General features: G+C 45.4%; 2 protein-coding genes across 2 annotated transcripts in view; one reads left to right on the plus strand and one right to left on the minus strand.

The window, feature by feature from the left end:
* LOC8033433 (unconventional myosin-VIIa) overlaps positions 1-5,440 on the plus strand; it is a 63,595-nt gene extending 58,155 nt beyond the window's left edge. Inside the window, exons 21-22 of the mRNA XM_040502090.1 lie at positions 1,090-1,189; positions 2,853-5,440. Coding sequence (XP_040358024.1) covers positions 1,090-1,189; positions 2,853-3,055 — 303 coding nt within the window. The 3' untranslated portion in view covers positions 3,056-5,440. The remainder of the gene's footprint in view (positions 1-1,089; positions 1,190-2,852) is intronic.
* A 749-nt stretch (positions 5,441-6,189) lies between these two features.
* Positions 6,190-16,564, minus strand: LOC8033432 (evolutionarily conserved signaling intermediate in Toll pathway, mitochondrial). The gene is made up of 4 exons (XM_002404210.5): positions 15,521-16,564; positions 10,539-10,762; positions 8,195-8,402; positions 6,190-6,930 (listed from the first exon to the last, which is right to left on the minus strand). Exons 1-4 carry the CDS (start codon positions 16,008-16,010, stop codon positions 6,434-6,436), a joined length of 1,419 nt encoding a protein of 472 aa, XP_002404254.3. The 5' UTR covers positions 16,011-16,564; the 3' UTR covers positions 6,190-6,433.
* Positions 16,565-16,749: the final 185 nt, after the last annotated feature.

Genomic DNA, 16,749 nt, shown 5'->3' on the forward strand with positions numbered 1-16,749 from the left:
AAAAAGTATTCAATTAGATTACTCAAGAAAAGTAACCGGCCATTACCTGGAAAAGTAACCGTTACTTTTTGTCTTACTTCCGATTTTCAAAGCTACAGATTTTCCTGCCGGTTTGAAGAAGGGTCTTTCGTACTGTCCATTATTGAATTACAGGATGCTTCAAATAGCGGCCAGGCTTTCTAAATCGACCGCAAAAATTGATTTCTTAACCTATCGCGCTACGATTTTGTGCAGCGTTGCCCACAGGTGGCACATTTTTTCTATTAAATTTGCAAAGAGTGAACTTACCTGAGGAAAAAGTAATAAAAAAAAAATGCTTAACTCCTATGGAAACGCAGCAAAGCCACCGGTCATCAAACAATAGGGTGCCCTATTGTTTAAAGACCGGTGGCTTCACTGTGTTTCTATAGGATTTAAGCATTTTTCTTTTTTTACTTTTTCCTCAGGTAAGTTCACTCTTTGCAAATTTAATAGAAAAATTAAGCCACCTGTGGGCAACGCTGCACAAAATCGTAGCGCGACAGGTTAAGAAATCGATTTTTGCGGTCCATTTAAAGAGTCTGGCCACTATTCGAGACACCCTGTATAATCAGTGAATTAAAAACTAGTCATGTACTTAACCCACCAAGTTTGGTAAACAATTCTCCTGTCGGAGGCTTGGTTCGAGGACTTCTTAGAAGGAAGCTTGCACAAACGAAGCTTGGCATTAGAAAGGTGAGGAGAACATGTAATGGTTGCAAGCTATCAAATGATTACGAAATGACTCCAAGAGGTAAATGATTACAAGTATTTTGATTACTTGTCATGAGTACTACAAAAGCCAGAGTGGGAATTGTGTTCCAGGTCAACATAAAAAAAGCTGTAAATTAAAACATTTTTCCCGTAACAGCAAAAAAAAAGATTTTTTTTTTTTTTTGAAGGACAACTTTATTTAGGTGTTCTTAGGTTTTTTGAAATTTTGGTAATATCCCGTTAGGGTGTCTAGTAATCAGATATTGTGTATCGACGACAAGATGACACCACTGTACGGTCGTGCAGTGGCTCGAGTAAACGACGTCATATGCCGGAGGACGTTCCAACTCGTTACAGGAGAGGCCACCTCCTGTGCCACCGAGCCGTCCGTACACCGTCAGTGGTAACACCAAGCTCGGCTACCCTCAGACCCGGGTGATGAAGATGAACTACCCAGGTACGCGCTTCGTCGCTGAGCAACGACCGACGCCTCACTTCACGACTGGTTCGCACGTTTGCATTTGAGTGTGAACTACCGCGTTGCAACTGCCCGTGACGGCTTGTGACGAAATAATATGCCAGCGCCACCCATTGGTGCCGGTGCATTATTTCGTCTTTTGATCTGCGTGCATTTCACGCATCATACTTTTGCCGCGTGCTTCGAATAATTCTGACATTATTATAAGCGACCATTTCAGGTAAATAGCCCGTAGATTTGATCACGCACGTACCGCAAGCCGCTAGGCCTAGCGTCACACAGGTCGCAAGTGGGTGCAACACACTCGCTCAAGCTCGAAAGCAAATATTTCAAGCAGCCTTTAGTCTCAACTTTCTCGTTGAGAAACCACACAAGGTTTGGTTTGGGCCCGCCTGAGATAAGCCCCTCGACACCAAGGCTGAGAACCGGTTTAACCCTTTGAGTGCCATGCCAAAGTATACAGTACGCTCGTGATAACTCAAACTCGGATATTTCGCGCTTCCAGTCAATTCAAACAGATCTCAAAGTTTTGGTTGTCCCGCCACACTTTCGACGTATTTATAAGCCGCCGGTGCACGGCGGAGAAGCGACACCCACGGAGCTTGCTTCAGCGGGTGTTGCTTCTCTGCAGTGCGCCAGAGCTTGGTAAGAAGTGCGCTCAACAGGGATAATATTCCACCATAGATAATTTTTTTTTGCTAGATGAACAAACTTTTGTTTTGAGATGTCACGTGCTGTCCAAACAGTCTACGAAAGACAACGCTTTGAGGAATGAATAAACTTCTGACACATTTCACCAATGTTTCATGTGTGGCACACCTGTTTATGATTAGTAGGCCTGTGTAGAGGAAATCATCAAATATCTGCTGTGTATGTGTAGCCATTGATATAACCAATCATAGTTTTATCTAGTATCATGTTTGGGTGAATTTCAGATAATTCAAAGTTCTGATAATTGAAACAAAATTTGTGGCATCCTGGAGTTTCGATTAAATCTCTACAGGCGCATTCTTGTGCGGTTTGTTTCGGTCTGCTCCCTGCCCCTCCCACCTGGACCGTAATATTTTTTACACATAGCGGCATGTATGAGCTAGTAATGAAAACAATGTCTTATCTTGTAGTGTCACTATTTGATGGCATGTAATTTTTTTTGTTTAGGCAACCTCTGTTTCAGTGTGCTCCTCTGTTGTTACAGAACAGTCGATCTATGTTGTCCAACTTCACGCTTCATGGTGAATACGAGATCTAGAAACTCAGTATTCGACGACTATGAAAACAAGAAAGTTATACTTTCAAATAAACAGAGGCTGAGCGAGGCCGCTCAAAACGGTGACTTCAGGGGCGCAAATTCAAGGTACCAAGGTACCACTGCGCTTTACCGTGCCTCAATAAGTACAACATGAGAAATTTGCCGTAGGAGGCACGCAGACATCAATTCACTTTATGACCACAAAAAGGTGTCTCTTCGATAAATATTCTTTACAAAGCATGCTGCAATGTTAAGAGACACCAAAATTTGCTTTCGGCATGCAGGAAAAAATACCTGCCACTCGGAGGGTTAACAGTGATAGACTCTGTACACAGGTTTTCTTCCGTAACCATTTACCGGGAACTGGAACCCCCCTGTTGCCATTCCTTCCAGAAGAGGCCGCCGGAGAGACCAAGCTGCCCAAGAGCGAGACAGTGATGGTGGTTGGCGCCTCGCCGCGGCGCGGCCATCTTCTCGTCGAGTACAAGGGCCAGACTCACCACGTCCCTTACCAGTTCCTCGAACTCAAGTCTTCCAGCCCCGGCACCACGCCAGTCGGGACTCCCAACGCCACGGGCACGGGAATCAACATCTGAACCGCCGTCTCTTGCACAAGCCGACTTCGCCGCAAGTGCGCGTTCGTTGCGGACTCGGCCGTCGTTTTCCGTGCTGTACATATAGACTCGCGTCAACTTCCGAACCGTCGACCAATCGCAACGCAGGACGGCCAAGGCCGTTCTTCTCGGCTGTTGCGGGCATTGCCAAACTTCTGAAAAACGTCGGACGCTGTCTGCGAACGCTAGCCGACGTTAACGTTTCTGTCTAGGCTGACGACGCTTGTTACTTGACGCGATTAAACGAAACTAGCGACAGCCCTCGGCAACGTTGGCAAACGTCGAGTGCCATTGAGCTTCTGCTGAAAGCTCCCAGCGTCGCTCAGAAACTCGTGCACGGGGAGTACGATAGCAGACCGCAGACGACGAAGTGCGTCTGCTGACTCTGGAGCGCATCAAGTTGGCGGAGCGAGCGTGTGTTGGCTGCCCTTAACACAATAACAGCTAACACCAAGTGATAATGGCTGAATGGACTGCCGTGTTTGGCGCGTCACTACGCGTGGCCAATGCCACAGAGGTGTCAAAATAATGGGGTTGTTGTAACAAAGAGCGCCAGCGAAGCATCGCACGCCATGCCGCTTCTGCGGAAAACTAGACGGAGGACTTGCAATACTCAGGTTTTTTTTGTATTACTCTCGCATTTTCATTTTCTTCTTTTTTTTATGGCCGCTGGTTCCTGTCGCTGCGGCACGACTCAGATCAAAGCAGCAGTGTGCGGACAAACGCGTCCGTTCAACCAACATGGAAGGAAAGATGTTCCTCATTCTCTTTTGTTCGTTCCCGTGTGTGCCAGTGTGCGTCTCGGAAGAGTGCGTTGTTTCGGAATGCGTGAATGACTGTCCAGTCGAGACTTCGTCCGAATCGATCCCGTGTCGTTGATCGATGCTGATATCGCAGTTAAAGGACGGAATATTTATTGTCACTGTCACCCTTTGTCATGCTGTTTTCGGTGGCGAAACGTAATGTTTCTTGTTTCGCACATGTTGCATGTGTACTGCATGTAACTGCTTTTCTCGTGGCCACCTCAAGCGTGCTTTGTGCATAGTTCATATGCCATGTAAAGTAGTTCTTACAAGAGCTGGCTATTAGGGAAGACTTGCATTTGAAATGTGCATGCTTTGTTAAAAGTTAACAAATAACTGGTCTTGAATGCACGTACAAGTATCTTAATTCGCTACCTAAGGGGAGAAATTAGTACTATAATTAGGCTGTATAATAGTTTCAGACCGAAAAACATTTGCCCAATGACTTCGTTACAGTTCAGATATTTTTCAGTCAAGCTTGCAGTGAAAAAAACTTTGTCTGAAAAAATTTCGAAAGTTTTATAAGCTGTTGTTTCACTCAAGATAAATTTTTGAACTTTTCGTGAATAATTCCAGAAATGTTCGTACGGACGTCAAGATCTTTGCTCGAAGCAGTCCTCAAACAAATAAGAATATTCAGTTTCTCGACACAGTGCTTTTAAACACATCAGCCTAATAAAGTTTTTTGCATTAAAGAACTTTTGTTTTACACAATGGGCGGCTCAACACCTATAAACCTACATTTGTGGGGTTTTTTGTATACTTTCAGCTCGACATATAATAAACAACACTCCTGGCCCCATTTCTAAAAGCAGGCGGCAGTGTCGGTAACGTGCTACTTTTGCTCAGTATTCTGTAACCATGATACGTCCCCATTTTTCGTTTGTTTCGTTTACGACGTCGCGAAGACGAATCGCGCGGTTCCAACGCTTGTGGTCTCAGGTTTGTTTGAAGCATGGTTTCATTACGCAGTGCGAGTCTTGTGTGTGTCCGTGTGTGCATGTTTACATGAATTAATGCTCCCCAGGGAGACAGTCGCACATGTGTGCACTGTCCTTGGTTGTTTGTTTTCCTAAGAACTTATACGTACGGCGCCTTAACGCTACACCTAAGCCGGAAGTGCCAAAACCTGTGCCTCGTGACAGAAAAGCGCAACTTTTTGCAAATGTTCCTGTTAGACTAATGCATTTCTATTTTTTATGCTACGTGTTTGCACATTGATCTTGTGGTCGATGTAACGCTGTCAACGCATCCGTCTCGAAGTGTGCAACAATCGTTTAAACGGCATGTACCTAAGTGTTTTTTCGGTCCAGTACTTAATGTTTTTAACACCATGTTATTCTTTGCTACTGACACTGTTAAAATTCCAGGTTGTTTCAAGTTTCTGGATCACTAAACAGTTTTTTTTTTTGTGTGTGTGAATGTACATAATTATTACCAGGTTGGTTCCTCTAAAGAGCAGGGGTTTCATGATATTGTATCCGTCTGTATGTGTGCTTACATGCTCATGTATGGATGGGTGTCCCAATAACGTCTCTCCTCAGAATAAAATGTACAAACGCTACGTCTTCACTCATCCGTTATTTTACGGACATCTTTTCCGAATTCGTAGAAAGCGTATCATTTCAAGAAATCGGATCAGTTTTTTTACGGATTGTTTGTTTGCAATTGTGGAGATTGGCTCGCTCCAAAGACCTCAAATTTTCATTAAATCAAACCGCAATCCCCAGTGCTTTCAAGTTGCATTTTATCTTGAACAATGAAGGAATCTCGTCTATTTCAAACTAATTCATTGGAATATTTTGTGAATCAATTGAACTATGCAAATTAATTATTGGACTGGACAAGTCATTTTTCTATACATAAGGTGGTAGCAAATACAGTAAAACCTCGTTATAACAAAATGGGATATAACAAACTAATGGATATAACAAAGCAATCATAATTCCCCTTGCTTGCTTATAGTGGGAAGAAATGGACATTGGCTATAACAAACTAATGGTTATAACGAAATAATCACGACCGCTCCTTCAACTTTGTTATAACAAGGTTTTACTGTATTAAGAACGACTGCAGCATGCCGGTGAGCAAAGCGAGTTTGCGAGTGAATGGTGTGATAAGTGAGAAGAGTGCCAAGATAAATGAGGTGGGTGAGTGTGGCGTTAGTGCAGTCAGTGGTGTGTTGAAAGGAAAAAAATTTATTTTGTTGCAGAACTGTTATTAGAATTAATGCCAAAGGAACAGTACTAAGCACATGTGCAACTGGCACAAACCACCACTAGCCACCATAACGAAATTTTACAAAGGCCCTATTACCCTAGAAATTGGAACTGTAGCTCTTGTCACCTGTGTTATTGTGTGTTTATTTTTATGCAAGAACAGGATCATGAATCACTCGTAACAAATGTTCCTTGGTGCAAACGAGCAATAAAAGGCCCCTTATTTATTCATTCAAGATGAAAAGAAAGGATTAGTTGCACCACATAAGATTGAGAAAACAGCCTAGCATTATTTATTGTCTTATATACACTACATAACTCCCAGTAAGGGCCCTTCATCACAACTTCGATGTCCCCGTCTCGTCCGATTTCCGCTTTTCTGTTAAACTCCCGTCTGCTTCTGAGGTTTTTGAAGGGCCGTCTGCACCTGAACTTTTGCCAGCTTTCAAGGCATCGTCTGCTTTTAAGGTGTCGTCTGCTTTTGAGGCGCTGTCTGCTTTTGATGCGTCGTCTGCTTTTGACGTGTTGTCTGCTTTTGACGTGTCGTCTGCTTGTGAAGTGTCGTCTGCGCCGAGATCTTCATCCATCGGCTGGTTAGCGGTGACGAGCGACTTACTTGGCGCCCTTAGTGTGAAGATGACAGGAATTTCCTTGAGTTTCGCGTTGTCTTCCTGCAACATTCGTAGCCACGAGAGCAGCGAGTCTCGACTCGATGTTCCGGTGGCGCAGAGGGCCAGGATGATACCGTCTTCTTGCTCGTGGACGGTGGATGGTTTCACCAATTCCTTGGGCGGAGGCTTCTCTCCAAACATCGTCAGCGGAATATTCGACACGTCTGCAAAGAAAAAAAAAAACTTCATTTCTATACGCTTCCTTTGTATGCAACGCTTACTGCTTAGTGATTAATCACAAAATACCGCCTTCAGGGTGGCGATATTGTAGGTGGAACCCTAATACTGCAACAAGAAGAAAGTATTTTTGCCAAAGTTTCACACGAAGCTACACTTAGCACTCGGGTGTTTTTCTGCAAGAAAACAGCCTGTCAAAAACCAGCAACTCTGGCTTCTCTCACTCTTTTCCTCAATCACATTCAATTATGACATAGAACTTGGCAAGTTTGTGGCACATCTTCATGAATGAAAATGATACATTCCATAAAACAGAAAATTTTATGACCACTGACACACCAAAAACTTGTGGATTGAAATAAGGTTTGTAGAAGGAAGCGAAACAGACCCAAGTGATTCCCAGGAACACTCAGAACCTCCGACATCACAGGCCTTCACGCTCATCCTCTTTCTAGTTTCAGTATGTCTCTGCATATTTTACTGCTCAAGTATGCAGCTCATCAGCAATAAAAGGTTTCGGTGGTATCTCAACAGAATAACTTCACTTGTTGGGTGCGATAGAGTATTATTAGATTTTGACTGTGTCGTTTCTGCTCTAGGTGTTTGGCTGCCAGCTCAAAAGTTGTCTCCCCTTCTAGTTTAGAACCTTAATAAGCAGGACGGCTTCAACTTTGTGGAAAAAAAAGAAAAAGAAGAAAAATAGCTTAGGGGAGGCCCGCAATGGCAGGTAACAAGGAGAGAGTTTGAGCCTGAGCGCCGCTGAAGTTTGCAGCTGTCATTCCACGGCTCACACTGGTGCCTGATGTGGGTCCAAAATCCAAAAATTGAAAGCTTAAAACATACGAGAGAAAAGACACAAACATCTGTCTTTGTGCTTGTCCTTTTTTATATTCTGTGCTTACCGTAGATACCGCGAATCCGCCCATTCTGCACTATACTCGCGGTCAGCTTTCTCTGGCAATTCGAAGAGAGGAGGAAAGCGCGTCTACAGCGGTTGGCGCACCCTCTCCCCTAGCATTGACTGCATTGCCACAGAAAGCTGACCGCGAGTATAAGTGCCCATTCCCAAATTTGCAAGATCTGAGAAAATATGCACAGTACATTGATACGTAAAATTGATGACCGGACAAGCGCCCATCCCCCATTTTTTCGTGATTATATCTACATTTTGAGTGGGCGCTTGCCAGGTATTCTACGATAGGTGTTAAAATGTGGCTTAGCCACTAGGAGACAAAGTAGTCCCCGCCTCACCGTCAGAGTCGATCTCCAGTACCCGGATGGGCACGGGTTCCGCCCTGAGGACGAAGTAGGAGATGGCTGCGTTGCGGAGGTACGTCGAGAATGGTCCCTCTATACGAAGCGGCTTGTCGGTTGGCTGGTCCTTCACCAGCTGGCGCTGGTCGGGGCTCTGTCCACTCACCACCCAGGTCTGGTCCACAGAGTCCTTGACTTCGCTCGTCTGCGTGGCCACGCGCGAGGGGACAAAGCCACCGTAAAATACCGAGCATGCGCCCACGTCGTAATAGGTGCCCAATCCCTTACTTTTGAAACATTTGAAATGTAAGCAAGGAACATATCAGCTGCCAAGCCCACCGAGTTAACCAAACAGTGCCGACAGTTCGGTGAGGTGGGGCTAAGTTTAAGAATATATGGTAGCGCTCAAAAACAAAGACAAGAGGAGGAGAAGCACAGCAGTGGTGTTCAGTTCTCCTTTTGTCTGTCCTCAAGCATTACCATGCATTAAAAAAATAGAGCTAACTGAGGTGCTCCCCCACGTCAACTGCTCCTCCGAGAGCCCGGTGCAAGGCAGTGAAGTTTTACCCACAAGCACCGGTGTGAAGCAGGGAAGCTCTAAGCACCGGCACAAAAGTAAACGTGACAAGAGCAGTGCAACTGTTTTAAAAATGAGGGATTCTGCCAGTATCCTACACTAGTCGCATTTTGTACCGCCGAATGAAACAGGGGCCTACCCCAGCATGTACCTCTTCAGCTTTTCTACTTTCGGACTTAACAGGCACCCATTCCGATTTTTTCGTTGTTATCTCAAACTTTTGGATGGGTGTACGCTACAATTTCTTTTTTCCAATTTCTTGGTGAAGAAAACGTGAGCCTCCCCACGCCTAACCCTCATTCCCAGGTCAATAGGTAAACGTCAACTTGTGGCAGAGGAAAGGGTTTTGAGCAACAAACTATTTAGAAATTGCCTCAACTTGTGAGAAGTTGATAGCTATTCAGAGCAAATTTACCTCGGAAATCCAAGTCAAACTGAGGGGACCTTGAAACGAATTTACAGCTGTGGCCAGGTTTCAAGTTTCAAGGTTATTTCTTTTCATGATAGAGAGACAGGAAGGAAGAAGCAGTACAAAACGACTCTACAAAATAACCTCTCCTTACCCAACGGCAGAGGAAGCAGTCACCAAAGCAAACACAAAATTTATAAGAACACAAATAATCAACTCACTAAAATTAGCTTGAGCAACACAACTACAGGATGCGGACACCTTATCGAAACATTTCCAAGCTCAGCGCAACAACGATCAGAACAAAGTCGAGTCGCTCCGTAAGAATGCAACTTTGCCAGCATCGCCTGTGATGCTCCTGCAACACGTTCAACACCTTAATTTTCACATACTGCTTCAGTGCCTCCTCCGTATGCCCAGCGAAAAGCCGAATATGCCGAAAGACGAACTGCTACTTCCTCTCCGTCGCCTATTGACTTGAGTAGACATGGATGTCCCTTTGTAGCGATAAAGGCCCGTTCACACTCTTGCGACCTCTTAAACCTGGGTTCCTTAAAACTTCTTAGACCAGAAAACGCACTGGCGCCATCTATTGGGAAGCATTGTAAACTCGGCGGTCCGGCATATTTTTTTTTATTTCTCGAGCATTATCCTTTTTTTCTTGGCTCGAAAAACTTTTGTCAATGTTATAAACGAGCCTTTCTATGGGCATTACGCACATTTGACCTCGGAAATCCCGCAAAACCTTCGCTCTTGTGAAATGCAGTTCCAGGGTCACCGCATAGATGGCGCCGCAATGCCAGTGTATTCCCTCATTCTAAAAACATTTAAGAAGTTTTAAGAGATCTCGTCTCTCTCAGTCGTACTCGGTCGCAAGAGTGTGAACGGGCCTTAAGGTGCCTGAACGCGTCTCTGGCTGGTGTGTTTAGTGTCCTACTACTCTGCCCTTGCACTGAAAGTGGTACAGAAGAGGGCAACAAATGATGTCACAGAAGCCGGAGTGTCCTGCTGTCAAATGTCACAATCCTGGTGTTTGGTCATAAAAATCCCGAAAAAAAAAAACCGGGAAAACCCAAAGTGCCGTTGTCGTGGTGGTGTCCTGACTCCTGGCTGCCAAAGCTTCCGTGAACTGTCAAGCTGGAGAGCAACCTGCGGCGGAAGAGGCATTTGCCACACCCGCCACTGCTACCATCACACCAGCTGGATTGTGGCACGCAACGGCCCGACACTTCTACGCAACATCGGGCATAAATCGAGGGAGCACGTTCGAGGGACGCAGTAAATGCACCGCTCGGAGACATGTTCCAGATACCGTAACCGTGGTAATGAGGCAAGTTGACGAAGAGTGAGCCCACCTCTCGCACAGAGACGACCGTCCGGAGGTCGACGCACATGCGGCGCACGGCCAGCTTTGCGAGCTCCAGGGGCTCCCTCGGCAGAGGAGTGGGCAGCGGGAAAGGGCTCAGGTTCTTGAGCTTGGGCATCCAGTACATCATGCGGGCAAACTTCTTGAAGACCTCGCTGTGGAACCCAAAGGTGTCCAGCACGGCCTGGCGAAGTTCCCGGTCAGGGACCACCGCTGCGAGGCAGTGCGGTTACTGTGTGGCTCCGCCGAGAGAATGCTACACTCGTGTTGACGTTTGTAGGACGTCCCGACATTCCCTGGACGCCCTCTAGACATCTAGGGGAACTCTACAGATTTGGAGTTCCCTACTACACTCATGTCGACGTTCATAGGACGCCTTGACATTCCCTAGACAACCTCTAGACGTCTAAAGGACCACGGGTTTCGAGTTCCCCGAGAAAAAGATGGTTCTGTGAATGCTCACAAGATGTTCAAATGTCTCCTAGATGTCCTCTAGGCATATGTAGGACTACCCTTCAACATCCTCTAGACACCTAGAGGACCACAAGTCTAGAGTTGCCCATGATAACACGGTGTTGTCAATGTTCAGAGTATGTTTAAAGGTCTGTAGATGTTTTCTAGACATCTGCGAGGTTACTCCTAAACGTTCACTAGACAGCTAGAGGGCCATGGAATTAGAGGTCCCCAAGAGAACACAGAGTCTGTTGATGTTCAGAGAATATTCAAGAGTGTGCCAGGTGTTCTGGAGGACTATGTGCTTGGAGTGTTCCCCAAGAGAATGCAACATCACCTTCTATGTTTGTGGGGCTTCCTAACAACCACTTGTGCTAAAGTAAACAATTTGGACTTCAATGTCCCCTTAGCCCCTTATCTAAAGACTTCCACGACCAAAAACGATTAGCAAAATGGAGACTTTTTTGTCCCCATTTTGCCAATATTTTATGGTACCCCATGTAGTACCTCATCAAGCTTTTGTTGTGCTGCCATTTATGCATTGGTTTCTAAAGCAAAGTTATTTCCAATGTTTTGGAATAGAAGCGCTTCCTCCCATGCGATAAAAAGACTAAGCATTTAAAGACAGACACCCCAAGACCAACTCAAGAGCAAAGCGTTTATAGACACGCCCCCCAAGCTACGGTCAAAACTGCAGTGTGTCTAAAGATGTGTTCCTCAGTTAAAGGATTAATGTCCTCCGGACATCCGCAGAATTGGGTGTTCAGAAAAATTCCTCAGGCGTTCGCCGACACACATTTATAAGACATCCGAACGTCTGTCTCCCTAATGTCCTTCGGGCATCTGCAGGTTCGTAGTTTGCCGAGAGAAAAATGCCTCAACATTTAAAGGTCTTCCGCATGTCCTGTAGACATCTGAAGGACCACTATGTGTTTTGGAAGTTCCCCAAAAGAGTACAACATCCCTTTCTATGTTTGTTAAACTTCCTAATAGCTGACAACCACTTGTGCTAAGATAAACAACTTTGATTTTGATGTTCTCTCAATGTCCTCCAAGCATTTGCAGGACAGCATGTCCAAAGAAGTTCCCCAGGAGAATGCAACAACTCCTAACGACATTCATGTGGGACATCCAAATGTCTGTCTATTGGATGTCCTTTAGACATATGCAGGACTATGCACTTAGATATGCACCAATAGAGTGACAACAACGAGAGAAAAAACAAGCTTACGTCCTACGCTGTAACAGCGGATCAGGTGGTCATCACATTACTGGTCTCTAATATTCGACAATGATGCGACCCGTGGTAATTCTGTAATAACATTGCGGTCAGCTCTCCTGCCGCCAGCACAAGCTCCCTACCTTTGAAAACGTTTTGGCAAGCCAAGAGCCTTAAACGTGCACATAAGGCAAAAGCTTGACGGAAAGCGACGAGCACCTGCAGGAGGTCGGACGTCCAAGAGGAAAGCCCTGCCGTTTTCATTTGTGTTTTCCTGTACCTTCTGTTTCCCCACCCTCCAAAGTTAAAAATGTCATATGCCCAGTCGCTGTTCACAAACAAGCCCGTGCTGGCCCACATCAAGTGTGGGGACTGCGTGCCTGCAGAAGTCAGATTCCAATGATGCGAAGCCCCTGCGCATGCGATGGATGTATGGATGAATACGGCTGAGCCCTTTGGATCGGGCGGTAGCTTACGCCACCTAGCCATTTTGTTTTACCATTTAAGCTTAGAATATTTAAACGTAAAATCTATATTCACTCCGCCGTGCAAAGAAAGTGAGGCTATGAAACCCCCTTGCCATCAGTGAATAAGAAAATACCTAGTTTTCTCTCGATTTCTGCCACCATTCACTTAATCTTTGCTTGGTAATCTCTACAGTCTTGAAATCCACTCTCCCTTCGCTGTCTCTAAAACCCAATGACTTTATTAAATCTATGTTGTCTTCGGTAGGCATAGGGTGAAGCCCTTTACAGTAGAGTATCAAGTGCTCAGCCGTCTCGTCCTCCTCTCCACAAGCAGTGCACACTGTATCAATTTCCTGGTACTTCACTCTGTATGTTCTGGTTCGCAGAACATGCGTCCTCGCCTCAAACAGCAATGAGCTTCCCCTAGAATTGTCATAAATGCTTTCTTTGGCAATAACTCTTTTGTTTAATCTATAGCTTTCCGGAGCCGTCTTTGTCTGCATTCCCTCTAGCCACCGATCTCTTTCTGTGGCCTTAACTTTCTTCTTAACTGAGACTTACTCTTTCGTATCTTTGCTATAGCCCAAAAACTTTCCTCTTAATTTCCTAGTGCGCTGTCTCCACTTTGTGTCTACACTCCTCATGTGTAAATACCTGAAAACCTTTCGTGCCCATTGCTCCCCATCCATTTGCCTCAACCTATCCTCAAATTCTATCTTGCTCACCGCTTCCCTGCTCTCAAATGATGCCCATCCCATGTCTCCTTGTACTCCCTGGTTTGGCGTTTTGCAATGTGCCCCCAAAGCCAGTCTACCTACTCCGCGCTGTTTTATTTCTAGTCTCGCATGCACTTCGGATTTCATGCATAGCACTGCGTTTCCAAAAGTCAAGCCAGGCACCATGACCCCTTTCCAAATCTCTCTCACCACCTCGTACCTGTTGTAATTCCAAAGTGCTCTATTTTTCATTACAGCTGCATCTCTGTTGCCCTTACCTATTATATACTTTTCATGCTCTCCGAGATATTCTGCACCATCACATATCCATACTCCTATATACTTGTATTTACTAGCTCTCTCAACTGTAATATTTTGTATCTTCAGCCTCTCAACTTCATCCTCGTTAAAAATCATGACTGCTGATTTTTCGCTACTGAATTCTAAACCTAATTCCTCTCCTTCCCTACCACAGATGCTCATTAATTCCTGCAACTCTGTCCTGTTGTTAGCCATTAGTACAATATCATCCGCATACATCAATCCCGGTAAGGATTGCTGAATTTTTTGGCCTAGCTTACTGTAAGAAAGGTTGAATCCAAGCCCACTCTTCTCTAGTCTATCCTAAAATCCTCTCAGATACAACATAAACAGCAAAGGCGATAACGGGCAACCCTGCCTAAGGCCTTGTCTCATCTCTATTTTCCCTGTCGCCTTTCCTTCCCATGTTATAATCACCTTCTTATCTCTGTAAATGTTCCTTAATAGTGCTGTTAGTCCTTCATCTAGGTTTAAGTTTTCCATTATGTCCCACAGGTTTCTTTGGTTCACATTGTCATAGGCACCCTTGATATCCAGAAATGCCAGCCAGAGCTGTCTCTTTTCTTTTTGCGCTATTTCTATACACTGTGTTAGAGAAAATAAATTGTCCTCCAACCTTCTTTGTTTCCAAAACCCGTTCTGTAACTCGCCCAGTATGCCCTCGCAATCTACCCATTCCTCCAGTCTGTTCTTTATAATCTGCATTACCAACCTGTAAATAACCGGTGTCACGGTTATAGGACGATAATTCCTAATATCAGACTTATCTCCCTTTCCCTTATATATCATACTCATCCTACTAAGCCTCCATTCATCTGGAATATTTCCTTTTGTTATCATGGTACTCACTACCTCCCTTAGTTTTGCCTTAGATTTAGGACCCAAATTCTTCACCAGCTTGATAGGGATACCATCTGTGCCTGTCGACGTGCCACTAGGGACTCTTCGTTCCGCCTTTTCCCATTCTCTTTGTCCAAAATCCGCGATGTCACAAACTGGACTGCTACTTCCTTCGGTTCTCCTATCTTCCACATGTACCCGTTCCCGAAATTTCTCCTCCATCACTGCTCCTATATATTGTATCGCATCATCTCCCTCTAATTGATCTCCCTGATGCGAGAGTATGAACCTCTGTCTAGCTTGCGTTGTTTCACCGAGTGAGTTCAAGTGCTCCCAAAACTTCTTGGCAGCGTTTCTATCTTTCTTACTTACATTACTCATCCATTCCTCACCCTTTCTCTGAATTTTCGCATTGATCAAACTGGATGCCTCTCGGCGACATGTTATAAAATTGTCCCATTTTCTTTTTACTTCCGTTTCGGACTCCCCACTACGCTTGGAATACTTGTGTTCTCTAGAGGCTTCCTGACGTTTTTGTATCGCTTGCTTCACTTCTTTGTCCCACCAGCTTTTTGGTCTATGTCCTTGCTTCCCCTTTCGTTTACTCTTAACTTTGTCTAGTTCTAGAGCAAAAAGCCTAGTTAGGCTTTCATAGGTCCAATCTGTATACCGTTGCCCTGAAACTGCTGCCTCTATTCTTCCAACAACTATTTCCAACTCTTTGTCGCTGCAGAAAGTTTGCTTTGAATTATGTTGTCTAGTTTCAGCATTTACTTCTCTGGCAAAATTCAGCTTAATACGTAATGCGCCGTGCCGACAGCAGCGCCACCGCAGCAATGTTATGCCAGACTCGGAGCCGCGCGCTGGTCAACAGGTCGGTTTCATTACATGGCAACGAGCGTGGGATGTGCATGTTCCATAGCAAGTTCGTACGAGGATGCTTCTATGCCCTTACCATTGTATTCCATGACGTCGAGGAGACGAAGAGCGCAGTCCTGGTGGTAGGGAAAGTGCTGAAACTCCGCTTGGATCTGGTTCTTCGGGGGGTACCTGCCCTTCGGAAACAGATCGAACAGCATCTTGTAGATGGCGAGGTCCTTGTGAACGTTGAACTCTTCCAGGTACTTGGTCGCTACGTTGATGAATTCGACGTGGCCCTTGCGATTCTCGTTGCCCAACTTGAACCGCTCGATCACTTCGATGAAACCCTCCCGATCCCGGCACTGCTCGCTCTTGAAGATCTCTTCTCGGAGTGCCAGCCGCGTCTCGGAAACCTTCTGCTTCTTGCGGAAAAAGTAATGGCTCCTCGAGACGTGCAAGTGGCGAACAAAGTGAGACCGATATGGCAGCACGCAAGCATCTCTCGGGTTCAAGGAACCCACGAGAACTCTGCCGGCGAAAAGCCTACCGGCGACGGAGCAGCATTGCCTGGATATGAAGCTCATCGTCTTTGCAAGTTCAGAACTATTTCTAAAGTTGACTGCAGGTTAAATTGATAATGCTTACAGTCGCCAATTTTAAATGGGGTACTTTTGAGAGATTTTGATCGTCAACAGAGGTCATACTTGCCGGGAAAACAGAAAACAATCACTCAACGACCCAAAGTTCCCAGCCGCATGTGGAAGCGACCATCTTTAAAGTGGCCCATGGTTCGTTGCGAAGAAATTTGGCTTTCGCTAAATTTGGAGTTCAACCTCGGCAGCAAAGCCAGAAAAGCACATCATTTCTCTTTTCTTTTTTTTTTTTTCTTTTTTTTTTTTCTAGTAGACAAACCGACACGTTTTTTATGACATTGTAACCCTGGAGCGAGGGGAGAAAAAAGAGACAAACAGTTGGCAATCAGGTCAAGGCTGAACACGGAAGAACAAGGACGGACAGTACGGACAGACACGAAACGCCGAGTTTCGTTTCGTGTCTGTCCATCCGTTTTTTGTCGCCTCGCTCTCACTAAAACCGCGCAGTACAGCCAAAGCTAGGGGGGAAAGAGTGCAGCCCGACCTGTTAAAGAGCTGGGAAAGGAAGAAGGAAGGGATCCCCAACGTTGGGGGTCCGAGCCCTTCTCTCCCGTCCTCTTTTCCCTCAACTTGAACATGTTGGCATGCGCTCTCGTTACTGTAGCTTTGGCTTTACTGCACGGGTCTAGTGAAAGTGAAAATATGCGTCGTTCTGTTTGCAACCAACGTG

The sequence above is a fragment of the Ixodes scapularis genome, unplaced genomic scaffold (assembly GCF_016920785.2).
Source record: "Ixodes scapularis isolate PalLabHiFi unplaced genomic scaffold, ASM1692078v2 PGA_scaffold6__148_contigs__length_123643588, whole genome shotgun sequence".
Lineage (NCBI taxonomy): Eukaryota > Metazoa > Arthropoda > Arachnida > Ixodida > Ixodidae > Ixodes > Ixodes scapularis.